This window comes from Talpa occidentalis, unplaced genomic scaffold (assembly GCF_014898055.3).
Source record: "Talpa occidentalis isolate TD23 unplaced genomic scaffold, MPIMG_talOcc4v2.1 talOcc4.6, whole genome shotgun sequence".
Taxonomy (NCBI): domain Eukaryota; kingdom Metazoa; phylum Chordata; class Mammalia; order Eulipotyphla; family Talpidae; genus Talpa; species Talpa occidentalis.
This window is the reverse complement of record NW_023604972.1, coordinates 40,662,411-40,681,192: the sequence shown is the minus strand read 5'-3', so window position 1 is coordinate 40,681,192 and position 18,782 is coordinate 40,662,411. Positions and strand designations below refer to the sequence as shown.

At 36.3% G+C, this 18,782-nt stretch overlaps 1 protein-coding gene across 5 annotated transcripts in view; it reads left to right on the top strand.

Annotated features, from left to right (window-relative positions):
• JCHAIN (joining chain of multimeric IgA and IgM) overlaps nucleotides 1–18,782 on the top strand; it is a 52,190-nt gene that overhangs the window by 11,568 nt on the left and 21,840 nt on the right. For 2 of the 5 annotated variants that reach the window (XM_037529909.2, XM_037529910.2), the window contains exons 1-2: nucleotides 15,810–15,961; nucleotides 16,559–16,652. In XM_037529909.2, coding sequence (XP_037385806.1) covers nucleotides 16,589–16,652 — 64 coding nt within the window. In that variant the 5' untranslated portion in view covers nucleotides 15,810–15,961; nucleotides 16,559–16,588. Of the gene's footprint in view, nucleotides 1–15,802; nucleotides 15,962–16,558; nucleotides 16,653–18,782 lie in introns of those variants that run through there. The other 3 variants (XM_037529906.2, XM_037529908.2, XM_037529907.2) reach the window with 3 other exon arrangements.

Genomic DNA, 18,782 nt, shown 5'->3' with positions numbered 1-18,782 from the left:
GTCTAAGAATATTGTAAATACATGGCACGGAGAATTACTTGCTTAAAAATTAAACACTAAATAATTTGGCCCACTTGACAATGGGAAATAATTATTGTGCAAGGGCATGCCTGATAAGCAACCCAGAGCAGGCTGCAATTTTCCTTATATGGAAGTTCCGTGAAGAAGCCTTGTAATGATTCATAAAGTTGATTACGCTAGGAGTTTCTAGGTAGAAAAAAGTTCTAATAATTGATTACTGGGAAGCAACGGGTCTCTAGTTGCAGGCCATATAGATAGAGGAGTCTCCTGATACTGTAGCCTTGGGAGATAGGGCTGTACCAAGGACTATTAGCTGTCTTAGGTAGTTGTTTAGGCTGAAATAACAAGTATAAGTTTTAATTATCTATTAACTTTAAAGGTCACCTCTTTTCTCAAAACACGTAGGCACCAAATGTCTATGGGAAAGGAATGTACTGATTATTTCTGTTTTCCTTCTATGCATACGATGATGTAATCCCACCACTTGCCTTAATGTATAAATAAAGACCCGCTGAGACCCTCAGCAGGAAATACTTACACCAAATAGAGTGTCTGTGTCTGCCTCATTCCCCTTCCCCTCAGCCTCAAGTTTGGCCGACACCGTCTCATCCTTTCAGGGACACCTGACCCGACATTTTGCCGGAGCTGGTCTTCGGCATTTCCTATGTTAGGACTTTTAAAATTTTCTCCATTGTGTGAAAACCATCTTTTCTGCCAGATATATCACCATTCACCTCTGTGATTCTTATAATATCTAATATAGTTATTTATATATTTTAAGTATTGATAAAGTATTACAGGAGGAATTAAATTGAGTTATTTTAAATTTCAATAAGGTTTTAGAAGTTATTAAAAACAACCTGAATTTTTAATAAGCTGTCTGCAAATGTAACATGGACTTATATTTATTTTTGGTATAAAGAAATAACAGACTTTAGGAGCAAAAAGGAACCATTGGAAGGTTTTAAACAGGGCAAAATTAGAGATTTGATGGAAAAGAGGTAAGATTATAGGCATGAACTTAGTGTGAGGCTATTCCATTCAGCCAGGTAGTGAATTTTAGTATCTAAATTAGGTCCTAGGAGTAAAGATATAAAAAGTAGATAGGGGGTATCCCTGGTGCCCTAGGTGCTAAGTCTCAGTACTATCACCTCTAAGGCTGGTGTTGGATCCCCTGTCAGGAGTTAACCAATGTGGCAGAGCAAACCTCTCCTGTCTCATCCACTGCTCTTCTTAGCAGTGTATTAAAATACACTGTAAATACCCCTGTTCTGCTTCTCACTCTGTCTCTGGTGAATCCACTGACCTATATCCCAGTTGTTCTATGCAAAAATAAACTTTTTTTTAAAAAAAATAGCTATTTAGGAGATGGTATTGTAGAACTTATTGTCTAGTTAAGTATGAGGAAGAGTTACAGTGATTCCCTGGTGTTCTGGGACCGCTGAGCGGATGAGGACTATTTTCACCTGTAAAATTTACATGATCTGTATTAATAAGTGAGCTATATGCAATTGAATATATAATTTAAACCTATTCAAATTTAAGACCTCTAAAATTACCCTGTGAAAGTAATAAAGATATCACTACTAGCCAAAAATATATTTGAATAAAAAATATACCTGAATAAAACCTCCATGTGTGCTTGGCTCACATTTTTATCAAGTCCTAAAGCTTTAATAACCTGGCTAGTCTGCCTTCCTGCCTGCCCGCCTCTCTCCTTCCCTAACTTCCTTTCAGCTTTTTTATTAAACATGTTACAAAAGTGGTTTAGTAAAAAAACAAACCAAAACCCATGTCCTCATCAGATGTCTCAAATTTTTTATTTGCTTCATTATTCTTCTCTGCGGGGGGAACAGCAGTGGTGGAAGGGGGAGGACCTCCTGCTGGTGCAGGTCTACCATTCCCTACTCTACAGACAAGATTCCTGATGTCCATGTCTGTCATGACCATGGTGTTTGCAAACAAGCCAGGCCAGAAAGGTTCAACATTTATAAAACTGTCTGTTTTAATGAAGGCATTGGTGTTATCTTTCCTGACACCTCATCTGCACATAGAATGAGGGCTAAGTAATCCAGGCAGACTTGTAGATGGAGGCCATAATATGGGTGACTGCTGGGCAGGTGCTGGAGTAATAAGGGTCCCACCCCAATGTGGCCTTACTGTAATGGCTTTAGGTTAGTGTCAGAAGGAGTAGGCACCTTAGTGGCAGCTGAAGAAAGGACTAGATTTTCTCCACTTGATATTGAATATTTTGGGAGTGACTAATTGTGTGTCAGGCACTGTGTTAGACACTTTATTTTTTTAAAAGATGTATTTATGCATATAAGAGCTGGGGTATAGGCCAGAGGTGCCAGGGGGTGAGAGAATTCATCAGAAATAGAGTGGGGAGCAAAACAGGCAGATCTACTGAAATACACTGCCAAGGGCAGCAGCAGGTGAGACAGGAGAGGTCTGCTGCAGGATTGCTCCCTGGCCAAGGGGATTGAACTTGTCCTGAAGTGACTGGCAGTAGCTTCATAGTGCTGTCTTTAACCCCTGCGCCACCAAGGAGGCCCCTGTGTTAGGTATTTTAAATACATCATCTTACCTAACTCTTACATAAGTTTATGAGAAGGGTACCACTATCTGATGCTTTAGGATAAATGTGTTGAAGCATATAAAATATGTGGTCTCAGATTCATATTGCTAGTATTGAACTTTCATTTCCTCAAATGATCTTGTGTTGTCTTACATCCAAATTGTTAATGTTATATTCTCTACTTGGACCATCTACATCCTTTTACTTTTTGCCTGACTTCTCTTTCAGTCTGCTCAGGAGGCTTTTTAATAGTGTGAGTAATGTCTTAGACTCATTCTCAGCATAGACATTACTTTCTCAGCATAGTCAAAGCTTCCTCAAGGAAGCTTCCTTGACACTGTCTGCCTGCTGCCCCCTGACATCTGTGCCCTTATGGCATGTTGTATTTTGTTACCATGAAAATACACATTATTACCTAATACACTGTAAACCTGTCTTGATCAAAGGCTCTTGCCTATTATGTTCCCTTGCCATTAGCTATTTTTTGAAAGAAAGAATACATGAATGAAGGACCATTTGAATTAAGGGCCAGGTAAACAGCATTAGCCTTACAAACCACATACACATATTTACTATAGTGACAACTTTTGGTATCTCAAAAAACACTTATTTGAAATAAATTTATGCGATTGTTCCAATTTTAAAGGAAATTATAAGCCATAAAGATAACTGTATTTCCTACTGGTGCTGTTGGACATGACCACAAACTTAGTGGCTTGTAACAATACAAATTTATCATCCTTCCTGTTTTTGGGTTAGAAGTCTGATATGGTTTCACTGGGATAAAATCAGGGTGTCAGTAGGTCTATGTTCCTCCTGGAAGCTCTAGGATTTCCTTGTCTTTTCCAGTTCGTAGGTGCTGACTTGTGTTTCCCTTCTTTCAACTTCAAAGGCAGCAGTGCAGGCAGGATCTTCAAACCTCTCTCATTCATTGACTCTCCTGCTCATCTCTTTCACCTTTAAAGACCCTTAGGGTTGCATTTGACCTGCCTGGATAATCCAGGCTAACGTCCCCATAGGGTGGTCAGCTGATTAAAACCTTAATTCCATTTGCAAACCACATTTCCTCTTGTCATGTAACATAGTCACAGGTTGTGAGAATTAGGACAGGGGCATTTTTGATGGGCTTCTATCCTGCTTAGCATAATGACTTACCATTTATATCAGTCTAAAAGAAGATGCTACCCTTTTTCTACATAAAGAAAAATATTAATTGATAGGAAAATAAGTGAGTTTATATGTTTCAGCCATGTTCTGGGTACTTTACATTTATAATTCCTTTTATTCCTATGAAGTAAGTACTACATTCATGTTCATCTTTTAGATGAAACTGGAGAGGTTACATAATTTAACCAAAGTCCCAGGCAGTCTGGCTCCAAAGCCTTTGCTCTGTGTTCAGTAGGAAGATGGAAGATGGAGTAGAAATGTCTCTTAAGATGTACCTTTATAGTGTAAAATATTGTGTTCTTTTAGATACTGTAAGTTATTAGAATATGAGATATATTTATAAGTATAATGTTGCCAAGTTAGTTGGGAAATAAGCAATTATTTTGGGCCAGAAAACTTACTTAAAATTCTTGAAATTTACTTGAAATTGAAAGAATTCTTATGATTGTCTTGAAAGAATAAATTAGCTATTTTAAAGATGATTGGATGTTCTCCACCACAGATTTATGCCTTTTGCTTGTTACTTGGGAAACTAGAGTCAGTATTGTGCTTACGTATGATGTAAAAATTCGGAATAGAAGAGTTAGAGTAAGAAAAATTGCATTTTCTTACCTATTTTCCTGACTGAGTCTGTATATGTCTTCTTTGGTGTTTCCTCATATCCTTTTTTTTAAAGATCTATTATTTATTTATTTATTTATGCATACAGGCACTGAGGTGTAGGGCAAATGTGAAGGAGTTGGGGGCAGTGAGAGGAATCACCAGAGACAGAGTAGGGAGCAGAATAGGTGGATCTATTGAAATACACTGCTGAAGGGAGCAGTGGGCAAGACAGGTGAGGTCTGCTGTGCCATGTGGGTCATCTCCCTGGCCAGGGATCAACTCTTGCTGCAGGGGCTGGTGATAGCTTGATAGCGCTGAGACTTTAACCCCTGTGCCTCCAAGAAGGCCCCCTTCCTCTTACCCTTTTTTAGATACTAATTGATATTTATGAACCCCTCTCTGCATATAGAAAATATTTGGTTCAAAATAAATTATAAACAATATGAAGAAAATGTAAAGTTATTTGCCAATGTATATAAAATTATAGGCAGAGATAAAAGTTTATTAAGCAGGGACCTTAATTGAGTTAGTCTTAAAGATTTCTGGGTTTTGACAAAGATTGACAGGAAGGAAAAGGAAATTTATGCTGAGAAAAGTGACAGATAATAAAGATTTTGAAACAGGAATTAGCAAATCATATAAAGGAAACAGAAAGCAGACATATTTGACTAGAGCAGAGGCCTCCTCTTGAAAATAGATTAGAAGGTTAAAGTGGTGAGGGACTCCTGGACTTAAGTGGTTGAAGGGTGCATATTGCTGTTTGAGAGAGTTCCTGGGAAATTTGTTTATTATTGTTTCTCTAGAGAAATACCATGAAATTGGAGCAGTTATTTTTCAAATAAATTTTTGGAAATAGGCTGTTGGTAACTTAGAACTGCCCGAAAAGTAGTGGGGAAAAGGACCACTGCATGATGGTCAAACGACTGACATGTAATATCCCAAATAGCAGTTCTATGAAAAGCCACTGCAGGTGCAGGTTTATTTAAAAACAGACCACAACACAGGTGCAATTCTCCTTATAAACATTTAACCACACAGCACTACCCTAAAATCTATGTGGAAAGCCGTTGGAAATGAGAATCAGGTTTTTTTTTGGTCTTAATTTTCTTTGAATTTTTAAAAAGAATTTGAGATGAAGTTTTTTCCTCATGTTTTGAGTTCTTTTGAAATTTAGTTTTTGCCTGCTGATACCTGTACATACATTTTATATATGTTATGTGGCTAGATGCAGATAAATATTTGAAGAAATCCTATATACAAGAACCAAGATTTTTAGTGTCCAAAAATATTAGAAGAAATTTCTCCATATAAATGTGAAAAATATATTAATGTCTTTTGGTTTTGTGGGAGGGGAAATGGAGCAAATTAGGAGACCTATGCTCCACCTTTTACTTTAGGATGACTAAGATTGATTTTAAAATTCAAAGTAGATTCTAAAATTGTACAATTCAAATGGGGAAAAAAAGTTACTCTTATAAAGAATTGCATGGCGTCATCTACTGTGGTTCTCTCCTTTACTCTGCTGCAGGTCCGGGCCCCTCCTCCCTGCCACCTGTCTGTGCTGTGAAGCCCAAGTTCTTGTCCATCTTGGGTCTTGTACTTAGGTTTCCTTTCTTCTTGGAACAGTGTTTGTCTGACTCTGTGGTTGGCAAAATAATGTCCCTTCCCCCCAAATGTGCATGCCCTGCTCCCTAAAATTTAGGACTATATTACCCACTTACATAGCAAAAGAGTTCAGTATTGAATGCTGCCCGGGAGCACCAAGCAGCCCATGAATGCCTTCCCCAGTTTGGTCATTGATGCCTACATTTGCCAAAGTCAAAAAGATTCCTATTTTTCAGTCACCTTAATAGAAAATTCCCTTTAGTTACCAGTTTCATTCAAACTCCTACCAAGCAATCATCCTTGCTGCTCTGCATGGTGTGCCTCCAATTTCCCTCCTGTTCACTAAATATTTGTCCTTACTTTGGAATGGCTCAAGTTAATGTTTCAAAGCCAAATTGCTGCAGGTGAGAGTCTGTCATTGGCCACCCTGTGGCATTGACCATGAATGTTACAGGGGCAGCATCATAGCCCTGGAGTCTTTGTAATGTCCTCCTGAGGGGGTAGGACTTGGGGCTTTTCCTTCTGGGCCCTACAGAGATGAGAAATCAATGATAAAATTTCTTCTGCACCATAATCCTCTATATGGTAGCTTCTTTTTTTTTTTTTTTTTTTTTTAGAAGTGGGGTACAGGCCAGAGTCACAGGGGGTGAGAAGATTCACCAGAGAGAGTGGGGAGCAGAACAGGCAGATTGACTGAAATACAGTCTTAGGGGAGCATTGGGTGAGACAGGAGAGATCTGCTGCGCCATGTGGGTAGCTCCCTGGCAGCGGATAGCTTCATAGTGCTGCGTCTTAACCCCTTGCACCACCAGGGAGGCCCTATGGTGACTTCTTATCAAAGACTAGAAATGGAAGATTGTACTTAGTACTAAGCATTTGCTTAAGCTGTAATCAATGGAAGATTTCTCTAACTTCTCTTGGAGGTCATTTTTGTTGTTACCCTCTTTGGAAGCTTTCCTCCAGTGTTCATAGGCTCTTCACTTAGTTTATTTTTCTAGTTTGATTCAAGTTACTTTTGTATTATCTATCATCTCAAAGGTATAGCAAGCAGAGCTATAGTATATATGGAGGAGATTTAAAGACTGTGTTCCTGATGACACTAACACTTTAGGATCTATATTTTTGGAACTGACTTGAGCAATGCTTTTCATTTCCAAAACCTGTTTTTTGTATAAGATACAGGAACAAATAGGAACAAGGCAGTGTACATGAACTGCAGAACTTAATCCATTAAAAAGAAAATCAAGACTTTTGCTACATCTTGAATTTAAAGTCAAGTAGGCTATTGAAAAATATCATCCCTTTTAATGTTTAAGTGGCAAAATTTTAGGAGATCAAGGATCCTTTCATATTATGGAAGACTTTCAAGGAGAGAAATCACATGATATTAAAGGTAGAGACTAAAAAGAGATTGAATTCTTATGATAAGTATTCATACTATCTTTATGGGCAAAATGGAGAATTACAGTCTGTGATAGTGTGGTACTCTGTAATTTAACTTGAATTTATAATTCATCATCTGTGATGCTACATCATGGTCACCATCAAAAGTCCGGTTTCTATCCTTCACCATACAGTTGATCCCTTTTCCCATGTTACCTAATCCCTAACCCCCTTCCCTTTGGTAACCTTCAATCTGTTCTGTGAACCTAAAAGTTTGTTGCATATACTGCTGTAGCTAACTATAGTGTTTATTAATAGTGTAGAGGTAGGACTTCAGATGTTGTACAAGTCTTTTTAGCACTATACAGTTGTACATATTTTATTTTTTATTGTATTGTACCTTTTTACTGAGGTAATGTTGGTTTATAAAAATATATATAATTTAGGGGTGTAGGGTTACACCTCTTCAGATGTTATGTTACCATAGCATACCCACCACCAAAGCATACACAATCCTCTCCCATAGTCCATTGGGCCTCCTTCCCCCTCTACTCTTCACCTCCCCCACCTCTGGTACTCTCAAATTGTACATGATTCTTAATGACTTAAATGAGAATTCTAATAGCATGCATATCAAGTTTATAGATACTGTAAAACTGAGAGAAATTACTAATATACTTGGTTTCAAAATCTGGGCTAAAAAAATCTAATAGGCTGTAATATTTTGCTGAGTTTAGCAAGATAAAACTTAGGCACCAATATTAAATCTTACAGTCAAATCCCAGTTATTTAGGTATTAGATGTGAGGAAATTATTAATTTATAGACAGCTATTTTTAAAAGAAAATTTTAGTTGATTGTATACCTAATAGAATATGATAGTATTACATAGCTGCCAAAAAAAGATATTATCTTAAGTGATATTTATTAAAAAAAAATTGCTGTTCTGTTGCGTTTTGAATTGGTCAGATAACACTTGGACTATTGTAAACATATCTAGATGCTATATTTAACAAGCAAAATTGACAATATGAATCCTATTTTAAAAAAAGGCGAATATTGTGAGAGGACTTAAAATTTAGAGATAGTTTTCAACTCCTTGTAAAAATGTTCTCCATTCATTCTTTATTCAGTCAATATATTCTAAGCATTCTTGTGCTTGTTTTTTGAAAACAGAAATGAGCAACAAGGCAATGCGATTCATCTTATAACTGAAAGTTAATATCCTTTTATCAACATTTCCCATTTTCCTCACCCCCCCAGCCTCTGGTAACCACTATTCTAATCCCCATTTTTAGGAGTTCAGTGTTGTTAGTGTTCACAGATCATGCAGTATTTGTCTTTTTTTGACTCTCACAAAATTATTTCATGTACCATAAGGACCTCGGGGTCAATCCATGTTGTCATAAATAGTAGGATTTTTGTCATGTTCATGGCTGGATAATATTCCATTTTATGTATATTATATTTTGCTCACTCATCTGTCAGTAGATGCTTAGGTTGTTGCACATTTTGGCTATTGTAAATAATGCTTCCATGAGCATGGGAGTGCAGCTATTTTAGATAATGATTTCCTTTCCTTTGGATATATACCCAGAGTGGGAATACTGGGAGATACGACAGTTCTGTTTTTAAATTTTTGAACCTCATAATGTTTTCCCTGGTGGCTCTACCTTTCCCTCACATCCTACACAGCATTTGTTATTTTCTGCCTCTTTGTTTATAGCCATTCTAATAGGTGTGAAGTGTTATCTCATTGTGGTTTTGATTTACATTTTGCTGATGATTAGTGATTTTGAGCAGCATTTAATGTACTTTTTAGCCATTTGTATATCTTTGGAGAAATGTTTTTTTAAATCCTCTGCCCATTCGAGGATATGGTGAAAAAGGAACTCTCCTGCATTGCTGGTGGGAGTGCAAACTGGTCCAACTTCCAGCTGTCTCAAGGTTCCTCAGTCCACTAAAAATGGAGCTACCATATGACTCTGCAATTCCACTCCTAGGGGTCTACCCAAAGGACACAAAAACATTGATTCAAAAGAACACCTGTACCCCTATGTTTATTGCAGCACAATAGGTAAAACCTGGAAACAATCCAAATGCCCAAAAATAGATGACTGAATCAAGAAGATGTGGCATATATATATACAATGGTATATTATTCAGCAATCAAAAAAGATAAACTCATGCATTCTCAGCAATGTAGATGGAACTAGAAGGAATTATGCTCAGTGAAATAAGCCACAAGGAAAAAGAAAAATATCGGATGGTTTCACTTATAGCGGGAATACAGGGGAACCAAATAAGACATCAGTGTAAAAAAATAATAACAGTACAAAACACAACAAAGCAAAAATGGACAATTATAAATCAGAGACATATTGCTGGGGAGGAGGGAGAGAGATCAGAGGGAGGGAGGAGCACAGGGGACTGAGGTGATGGTGCACGGGTGAACTGGTGAAGGAAACTCTATGGGGACTACACCTGAGGGGGTGGGGGGAAGCAGATATTGTTTTAAAATGAACAATGATGTAAAAAAATTAATATAAAAAATAAAAAAAATTAAAAATTAAAATAAATAAAATTAAATGAAGTGAAAAAAAAAATAAATCCTCTGCCCATTTCTAAACCTTTTTTTTTTTTTTATATTGGTTGTATGAGTTTCCTGTATATTTTGGATATTAACCTCTTAATACATGATGTGCAAATATTTCCTCCCATCATGTAGATTGCATTTTCATTTTATTGATTGTTTCTTTTTCTGTGCAGATTTTAATTAATTAATTTTTAAAAATTTTTGTGTAGAAGAACTGGGGTGTAGACCAGAGGTTCAGGGGGTGAAATGATTCACCAGAGAGAGACAGAGTGGAGAGCAGAACAGGTAGATTTTACTGAAATATACTGCTAAAAGGAGCAGCAGGCGGGACAGGAGAGGACCTGCTGTACCTTATGTGGGTTAGCTCCCTGGATGGGTGGTAGCAGTGACTGTGCTAAGCCTTAACCTCTAGGCCATCAGTGGAGGCCCTGTGCAGATTTTTAGTTTTATATAGCTCTACTTGCTGATTTTTTTTTTTTTTTGCTTGTGCTTTTGGTGTCATATTAAAATAGTCGTTACCAAGACCAATGTTAAGAGCTTTTGCTGGTAGTTCTAACGTAGTTCAGATTTTGTATTTAAGATCTCATACCATTTTGAGATAATTTTTGAATGGTGGCAGAGAGAGGTCCTAGTTCATTCTTTTGGGTATGAATGTTCAGTTTTTTTTCTAATACCTTTTAAAAAACTGTCCTTTCCCCATTGAATATCTTGTTGTCCTTATCAAATATTAGTTAATTATATACGTGTGAGTTTAATTCTGGGCTCTTGATTCTGTTCCATTTAGTCTATGTATCTGTTTTTATGTCCGTATTGGATTATTTTGTTACTATAGATTTGTTGAATATTTTCATTCATATCTTACAAAAATACTAGAACCTGAGCATATATCAATTTCTATATCCCTGCATGCCTGCAACCCAAGGGGGAAATGTCAAGCTGTCTCAGGAATGGCTTCAAATTTCATTGCAGTTGCTAACTGAGGTTGGGTTTGCATTTTCTGCAACGTGACAAGAACTGACCAATGTGATCATTATGATGATGAAAATAATCACTAATACTTCTATAGTGGTTACCACGTGTCAAAATCTATTCTGACTTCTTCATATGTAATAATAGATATTAAGCCTCATACTAATTGTATGCAGTATGTTATTATCCCTACTTTACAGATAGGGTAATTTATATGTAGAGATTATGTGATTGTCCAAGATTTTCCCGATTGTCACACAGCTACTTAGTGGTAGATTGGGATATTACCCCAAGCAGTCAGAATTCTTTTTCTTAAATATGCTGTATTGCTTCTCACTTTCCCCTTCTTGTAAAATGCCCGATCTTTTTGAGTTATTTTCCTGAAACTCTTCCCCTTCACTTTACTTTGGGGAGAACACCCTGTCCTTTCCTCTCCCAAGAGTAAAAGGAGGGAAAAAAATCTCTAGGCACAAACACTACTATTTCCATAATACCAACAGTTACTGTGATGGCATCCCCTTTTTCCTTTCCAAGTACTCTAAAAACTAAAGGAGGGCGCATAGGAGAGGTAGAGTGATGGTTGATGGTATTTAGTTGAACTTTTTTGCTTCCAGTCAAGGCTTGGAATACATGTCTAACTCTCTTTAGAATTTAGGGCACTTAGGCTTTCTTATCTATCAGCTGTGAATCCATGTTGCCAAAGTGGTGACAAATACAAAATCACTGTTGAGGCTATTGTCATAGTCTAGGAGAGAGGATAGAGGATTGGACTAGGGTGATAATGCAGAGAATCAGTAAAGTTTGGGATGTATCTTAGAAATAAAACCAACAGGACATGGCAGTCAATTGAATATGGGGAAGAGGAAAAGAAAGGATTTGAAGAGGATTTTGACTTGAGCAGGCAGGTGTAGATGAGGAAGACTAGAGACAGAAGAGATCTGAATGGAACTATGAGGGTGGTTTGGTAAAGAATACTGTTTTGTCTGTTTTAAGTTTTAGATACCTATTAGACAGCACGAGGAGATATCAAATAAAAAGTTGTACATAAGAGTTTGGAGATTAGTGGGCAAGACAAACTACAGAGTTACACATTTGAAAGTCTCAGCATATTCTGTATTCAAAGGAGCAGATAAAATTAATTAGGGAGAGATTATCTTCAAGTTTTCATGTGAAAAATTGAAATTTACAAGTTATTATATTTAAATATATTAAATTGTATATAAATATATAATATTTGAATTACATATTATATATAAAATATATATCTATTATAAAAATGTTATATATACTGTAATATGTTCTACAATAATATGAAAACAATATAATACACAGACAGAGATTCATTTTCAAATGTCAGAAGGGAAAACAAATAGAGTGTACTATCTGTGTCTCAAGAGAATAAAATCTGTCATGATTTGAGAATCTCAAAATATAATAAACTGTGCTAGAATATAATAAAATTTGTCCAGAGGATGTGAAGCATTGACATATTTCAGACGGATTTTAAATAAATGATGAACTGAAACTACCTGTTGTATAAGAAATTAAAATAAAACTTGAGTGTGAGTAAAAGATGAAACTACTAACTTGAAGGAATACATGTACGCTTATGTTCATAGCAGCACTATTTACAACAGCCAAGCTATGGAAACAACCTAACTGCCCAGAGACAGAAGAGTGGATTAGGAATTTGTAGTACATATACAAAATGGAGTACTACTAAGCTGTAAAGAAAATATAAATTCTTGCCATTTACTACAGCATGGATGGAACTGGAGGGGATTATCTTAAACAAAGTAAGTCATAAGGGGTCCTCCCTGGTGGCCTAGGGAATCAAGTCTCAGCCCTTGCACCTCAACAGCCTGAGATTGATCCCTGGCCAGGGAGCTACCCACATGGCACAGCAGACCTTTCCTAAATGGCCTGCTGCTCCCCTTAGCTGTATTATTTCAGTCAATCCGTCTGTTCTGCTCCCCACTCTGTCTCTGGTGAATCCTCTCACCCCCCCCCCACAACCTTTAGTATACACTCCCAGTTCTTCTATGCAAAAATAAAATCTAAAAATTAAAAAAATAAAATAAGTTTATAAAAAAATAAGTCAGAAGGAGAAAGACAAATATTAGATGTTGTCACTTATAATTGGAAAATAGAGAAACAAAACAAAGGGTAGATAAAACCAAACAATCTCAAAATTTAGAGAACTGGTAGCATTACAAGGAGGGTAAAACTCTAAAGCATGTACGGTATTGTAAAACAATGTTACAATTTTATTTATTACACTAAAACAAAATTTTTTTTAAGATTTATTTATTTATTTTATACAAGCACTGGGTACAGTCAGAAGCGTGGGAGGGCGAGAGAATTTACCAGAGTCAGATTGGAGAGCAGAACAGGCAGACTGACAAAGTACACTGCTGAGGGGAGCAGGGGGCGGCAGGAGAGGTCTGCGCTCTATGTGGGACCCTCACCCGGTGGCTGGGGATTGAACTGGTGCTGCAGAGGCTGTGGGCAGCTTTGCAGCCCAGTGCTCAACCGCTGCGCCACTGGGGAGGCCCAATAAAACAAATTTTTTTTAAAAATCAGAACAAAAAGATAATAGTAACCTTAATGTACCTTCAGACTTTTTCCAGATGTGCCTATCCTGGAACTTTTTGTTATATGAATCTTGGATATGAATATGCAAAAAATAAACCATTTTTGGTGAAGAATTTAGAATATAGTACTAAGCTTTCAGTTATTCGCACATAAAGTGTTCTATTATTATGTTTTATAATTTTTTAAGGCTAAAACTGAAGAAGAAATGGTTTAAAAAATTAAACCAAATGTGTTATATGTATCTAGTTTGTTATTGCTAATAAGTTTGTGAAACAATGCACCTGTAGCACAAAATTGTAAAATAGAAGCCTCAGCTAAGTTTTCAGTGCAGCCTATTTGTTATTCTTCTTTAAAAAGAAACAAACAAAACCAACCTTTATTAACCTCTTGTTCTTTCATAAATAGTAATGCTGCTAGTTATGTCCTCTCTACCTCCCAACCTAGACTGCCAGTTTTTATATTTTAGTGTACAACAAAATGAAGTGGAAAGCTTTAAAAAAAATAAAAAAACAACATTCTATGGTCCCCATCTGCAGAAATTCTGATTGGGTGTAGCCAGGAAATCCATATTTTGATTATTAGTATTGGATTAATACTATTAGTATTAATACTAATAGTATTAGTATTGGATTAATCACTTCTAGTGATTCTAGGGAAGGCTATCTCTCATCAAACTTGAGAAAAATATTGTTCCTTGATCCTATGTTACAGATACGGATAACTCTTCAGGTGACAAAGTGCCACTTGGATCTCCACACCCTTTTTTTTTTCAGTCATTTCTTTTAGATGCATAACTTGCATAATAGAAATAGCCAAGTGTGAGACTGAAAAAAAAAAAAAGAAACACCAAATATAGAGCTTTTCTTTAGGTTAGTAATTATGACTCAAATAAACTTTGCTTTTTTTTTTTTTTAAAGATTTATTTATGCATACAAGAGCTGGGGTACAGGCCAGAGGTGTGGGGGTGAGAGGATTCAGCAGAACAGGAGAATCTACTGAAATACGCTGCTGAGGGGAGCAGTAGGCAAGTCAGAAGAGGTCTGCTGTGCCATGTGTGGGTAGCTGCCTGGCTGGTCGGGGGGATTGAACTTGTGCTGCAGAGGCTGCAGACAGCTTCATAGGTTGCGTCTTAACCCCTTGCGCCACCAGGGAAGCCCAAATAACCTGTGCTTTTATAAAAATAAACTTTTTGGAGGGAAACTAATTTGTCCCCTGGGATTTATATCATTTACTCTGGGCAGGCAGTCTAGTTGTAAGTTTATTTTCAAAGAAAAAATGACTTTTTAAAAAGTGTCCAGCTAATTTCAAATGATTTTTTTTATTGATAGAATTAATTGGTTATTTAGAATCTACTGTTAAATGAGGCACTCTTAACGTGGGTGATATTTGTTTTGACATCCTGACCACACGCTAAATGAATGTGCCTTCAGATATTTCTTTTTCTAATAGATACAACTTATCATGTGTGAACAGTACATTTTTCTTAATCCAAAGTAGTTTCTAAGTTCTGTAACAGTAAACATTAAAATGAAAGCAGTCTGATAGTGTATTGATAGATTTTGTGTGTTCTCATGTGTGGCACTTCACTCTTTTTTTTTTTTTTTAAAGATCTCTTTATTTATTTATACAAGCACTGGGTACAGTCAGATGCATGGGAGAGTGAGAGAATTCACCAGAGTCAGAGCAGAGAGCAGAACAGGCAGACTGACAAAGTACACTGCTGAGGGGAGCAGGGGGCGGCAGGAGAGGCCTGCACGCCATGTGGGACCCTCGCCGGCCGCTGGGGATCGAACTAGCGCTGCACAGGCTGCTGGCAGCTTTGCAACCCAGCGCTCAACCGCTGCGCCACTGGGGAGGCCCTGGCACTTCACTCTTGCTAGATATTCAATACATATTGATTAAAAGGGTACAATTTTCTTTTTGTTTTTTGTTTTTTTATTTTTTTTTTCTTATTTAGAGGAGTGCAATTTTATGGTTGTCTTTAGCAACTTTTTCAATCTTGTATTTTCTTTGCCTAAGTGTGAGATCTGTTTGCCTATTTATGATCCTGAAGTATTTCTTTAGTACCTCTTAAAATTCTAGGAGACCCTGTAAAAATTAGAGAACTGAGAACCAAAAGTAACATAGATTTGATGCTGTTGTATATAAACGTAACCAACTGTTCTTAGAGGTAAGCTTGCTTAAGAGACAGGAAATTCTAGCATGTTGGGGTGGGGGTAGCAGGATGTTCTGCCCAAAAGCTCAGTTCTGTTGTTATTGTTGGGTTTTTTTGACACTAATTAATGAAAAAGTTGCAAGAAATACTGCAATGATTCAATTTTCTGTTGCGGCACCACAAATGAAAATCATTTCATGGATTTGCAATTCTGACAGGTGTCACAAGATGAGCAAAGGACAAGGCCTGCCTTAATATCATCATATTAGGATGAGGGAAAGATACATCTAGTATCCACCTGTTTTTAATTCCAATTCCATGTTGAGCTTATTTATAAGCTTATTCCTAAAGTAAACTTACTACTTAAAGTAATAAGAACATATATATGTAATATATGATAATTTAAATTCAATAGCTTAGTTAATTAAGAACTAAAAGAAAAAGTTGGCCAAAGATACAATTGGACCTTAAAGGAATTAGTTTTTTGTCCTTCTCTTCCCTTTGTTTGTTCTAGGCACAACAAATGTCAGATACTTGCTTTGAAAACCAGTATGAACACACAGTTAATACATTTAAGACTTCCACCCATTTAAACATTCTTAGTGGACTCCTGCTTTGAAAGTATTATTAGTCTTCTGGTTAATAATACAGAGTTAGTGTTAAATCAAAATTAATTGCATTAAAGCACAACTTTGGGGAAATGCTCATGAAAAATTTATATCTGAGCCATATATTTCTTTCCAGGGCAACATTTAAATTTCAGATTTAAACCGCAGTTCTGATTGTTTTCAGTTTGTTAGCTGCCTGGACTGTTATTTTAAGAAAGCAGAAGCACCATCATTTGCACACTCCTTATAGACCACACTACCTTAACCCTGACTTTTTAGCTCCAGTTTTTCAAAAGAAGTGAAGTCAAGATGAAGAACCATTTGCTTTTCTGCTGTGTCCTGGCCATTTTTGTTAAAGCTGTTCTTGTGACAGGTATGTGGAATTTTGAAAAAGATCTCAGATAAAAGGAAAAATAGAACAGGAAAAAGAAAAGTCTATTCTTCAGATTTAAACATTTATGTTTGTGCTTTGGTTGACTAGCTAGCTGGCACCTTTTTTCTAACATGCCTTATCTTTATATGGGCAGTGATCTTCATACAGACAAGACTTAGTGTAATTATTTTTATTCTTTTTTCTTATTTGCCTATGACAACTTTGAGAATAAGAAAACCAGTATTTCTGGATAAGTATAGGTAAATAAACATATTGAAACTTGAAATTCAGTTATCCTCTTCATATATCTTTTAAATTAACATTCTAGAGGAATGAAATAACAGTTATTATAAGTATAACATAAAAATATTGGGATTTGATTTTCTCATAGTGACTGGTGTTACAGCTAATAACTTTCCCAAATATGAGGCTACAGATTAACTCTAATTCTTTAACTTCTTTAGCAATGTTTAATGTTATATAGGTTGCGTATAACTTGATAGTTGAACTTTGGTTATTTTGTTTATTGATTTTTCAAATAACTGTTGAAAATGGAATCATTCTAAATGTAGAAGTATAACACTTAAAAATTTTCATCTAGGGCCTCCCCGGAGGCGCAGCAGTTGAGCGCTGGGTTGCAAGGCTGCCTGCAGCCTCTGCAGCGCCAGGGTCCCACATGGCGCGCAGACCTCTCCTGCAGCGCCCGCTGCTCCCCTCAGCAGTGTACTTCGGTCCCTCTGCCTGTTCTGCTCCCAGCTCTGGCTCTGGTGAATTCTCTCACTCTCCTGCGCTTCTGACTATACCTGGTGCTTGTATAAATAAATAAATAAATAAATCTTTAAAAAAAAATTTTTTTTTCATCTAGAAGGGAAAATGAATTGGCAATGATATGATATGGTTAGGTTGTTTCTAACACAGAACTTATTCTTATTTCAGACAGTAATTAAAAGAATTGATGTAATTAAGAGAAATTTAATTAAGAATAGTTATTTTATACATATTTTATTCTAATTTAACATTAAGAGTAATTAACTTGTAATACTATGTAAAATTATGAAGAGTAGTAAAAACACGAGCAGTATACACACATGTATAAATATAGGTAAATACATATGTATATGGCCATGTTTATATAACATATAGGTTCTATAACATATATCACATTTATGTAGCTACATATATAATAGCTGTCTTTTATTGAGCACATATGTTCCAGGCATTATGCTAACCACTTTACACATACTATTCCATTTAATTCTTACATTCACCATGTGAGGATAGGTATTATTATTATTGTTTTTAAAGATTTATTTATTTATGCATATAAGAACTGGGGTGCAAGCCAGAGGTACAGGGGGGAAGGGTGAGAGGATTCACCAGAGACAGAGTGGGGGAGCAGAACAGGTGGATCTACTAAAATACACTGCTGAGGGAAGCAGCAGGCTAGACAGGAGAGGTCTGCTGTGCTATGTGGGCCTGGCCAGGGATTGAACTCTGTACTGCAGTGGCTGGTGATAGCTTTGTCTTTAATCCCTGTGCCAGCAGGGAGGCCTTATTATTATTTTTTTTATATATATAGTTCAACCCATTGAGATTTACAGAGGTGAAAAAACTTACCTTAGGTCACCCAGCAAGCATGTGGTAGGTAGAACCCAGCAAATCTTATCATTATAGCTCACATTTTTAACAACTGTTCTAGTCTAGTTGTATAAGAGAATCAACTTTTAGTCAACTCATTATATTTATATCATTCTGTATTATTAAACCTATTTTATTATTTGTTTGAACAGAATTAAATGAAATTTAACAAGCTTTTATTGAGCACTAACTATGACTCAGATATTTTTGGAATGAAGGCACAGTTCGTAATAATGGGTTTATTAGGGAAAATACTGCCTGTCAGTGAGAATGTTAGAATCCTGTAAGGTTGGTGAATTGCAGGTATTTGTATATTTCCTGGCAAGTATATTAGGTATATAATGCTTACTATTTTATATATAATAATATATAGTAATGATAATTTCCCCCTAGGTTTCTGGTAAGGAAACCAATCATGTACTATGAATAAAATACAGATATTTCTATGTAAGCCTCACTAGTCAAGTTACATATTCAACTCAACCTATATTT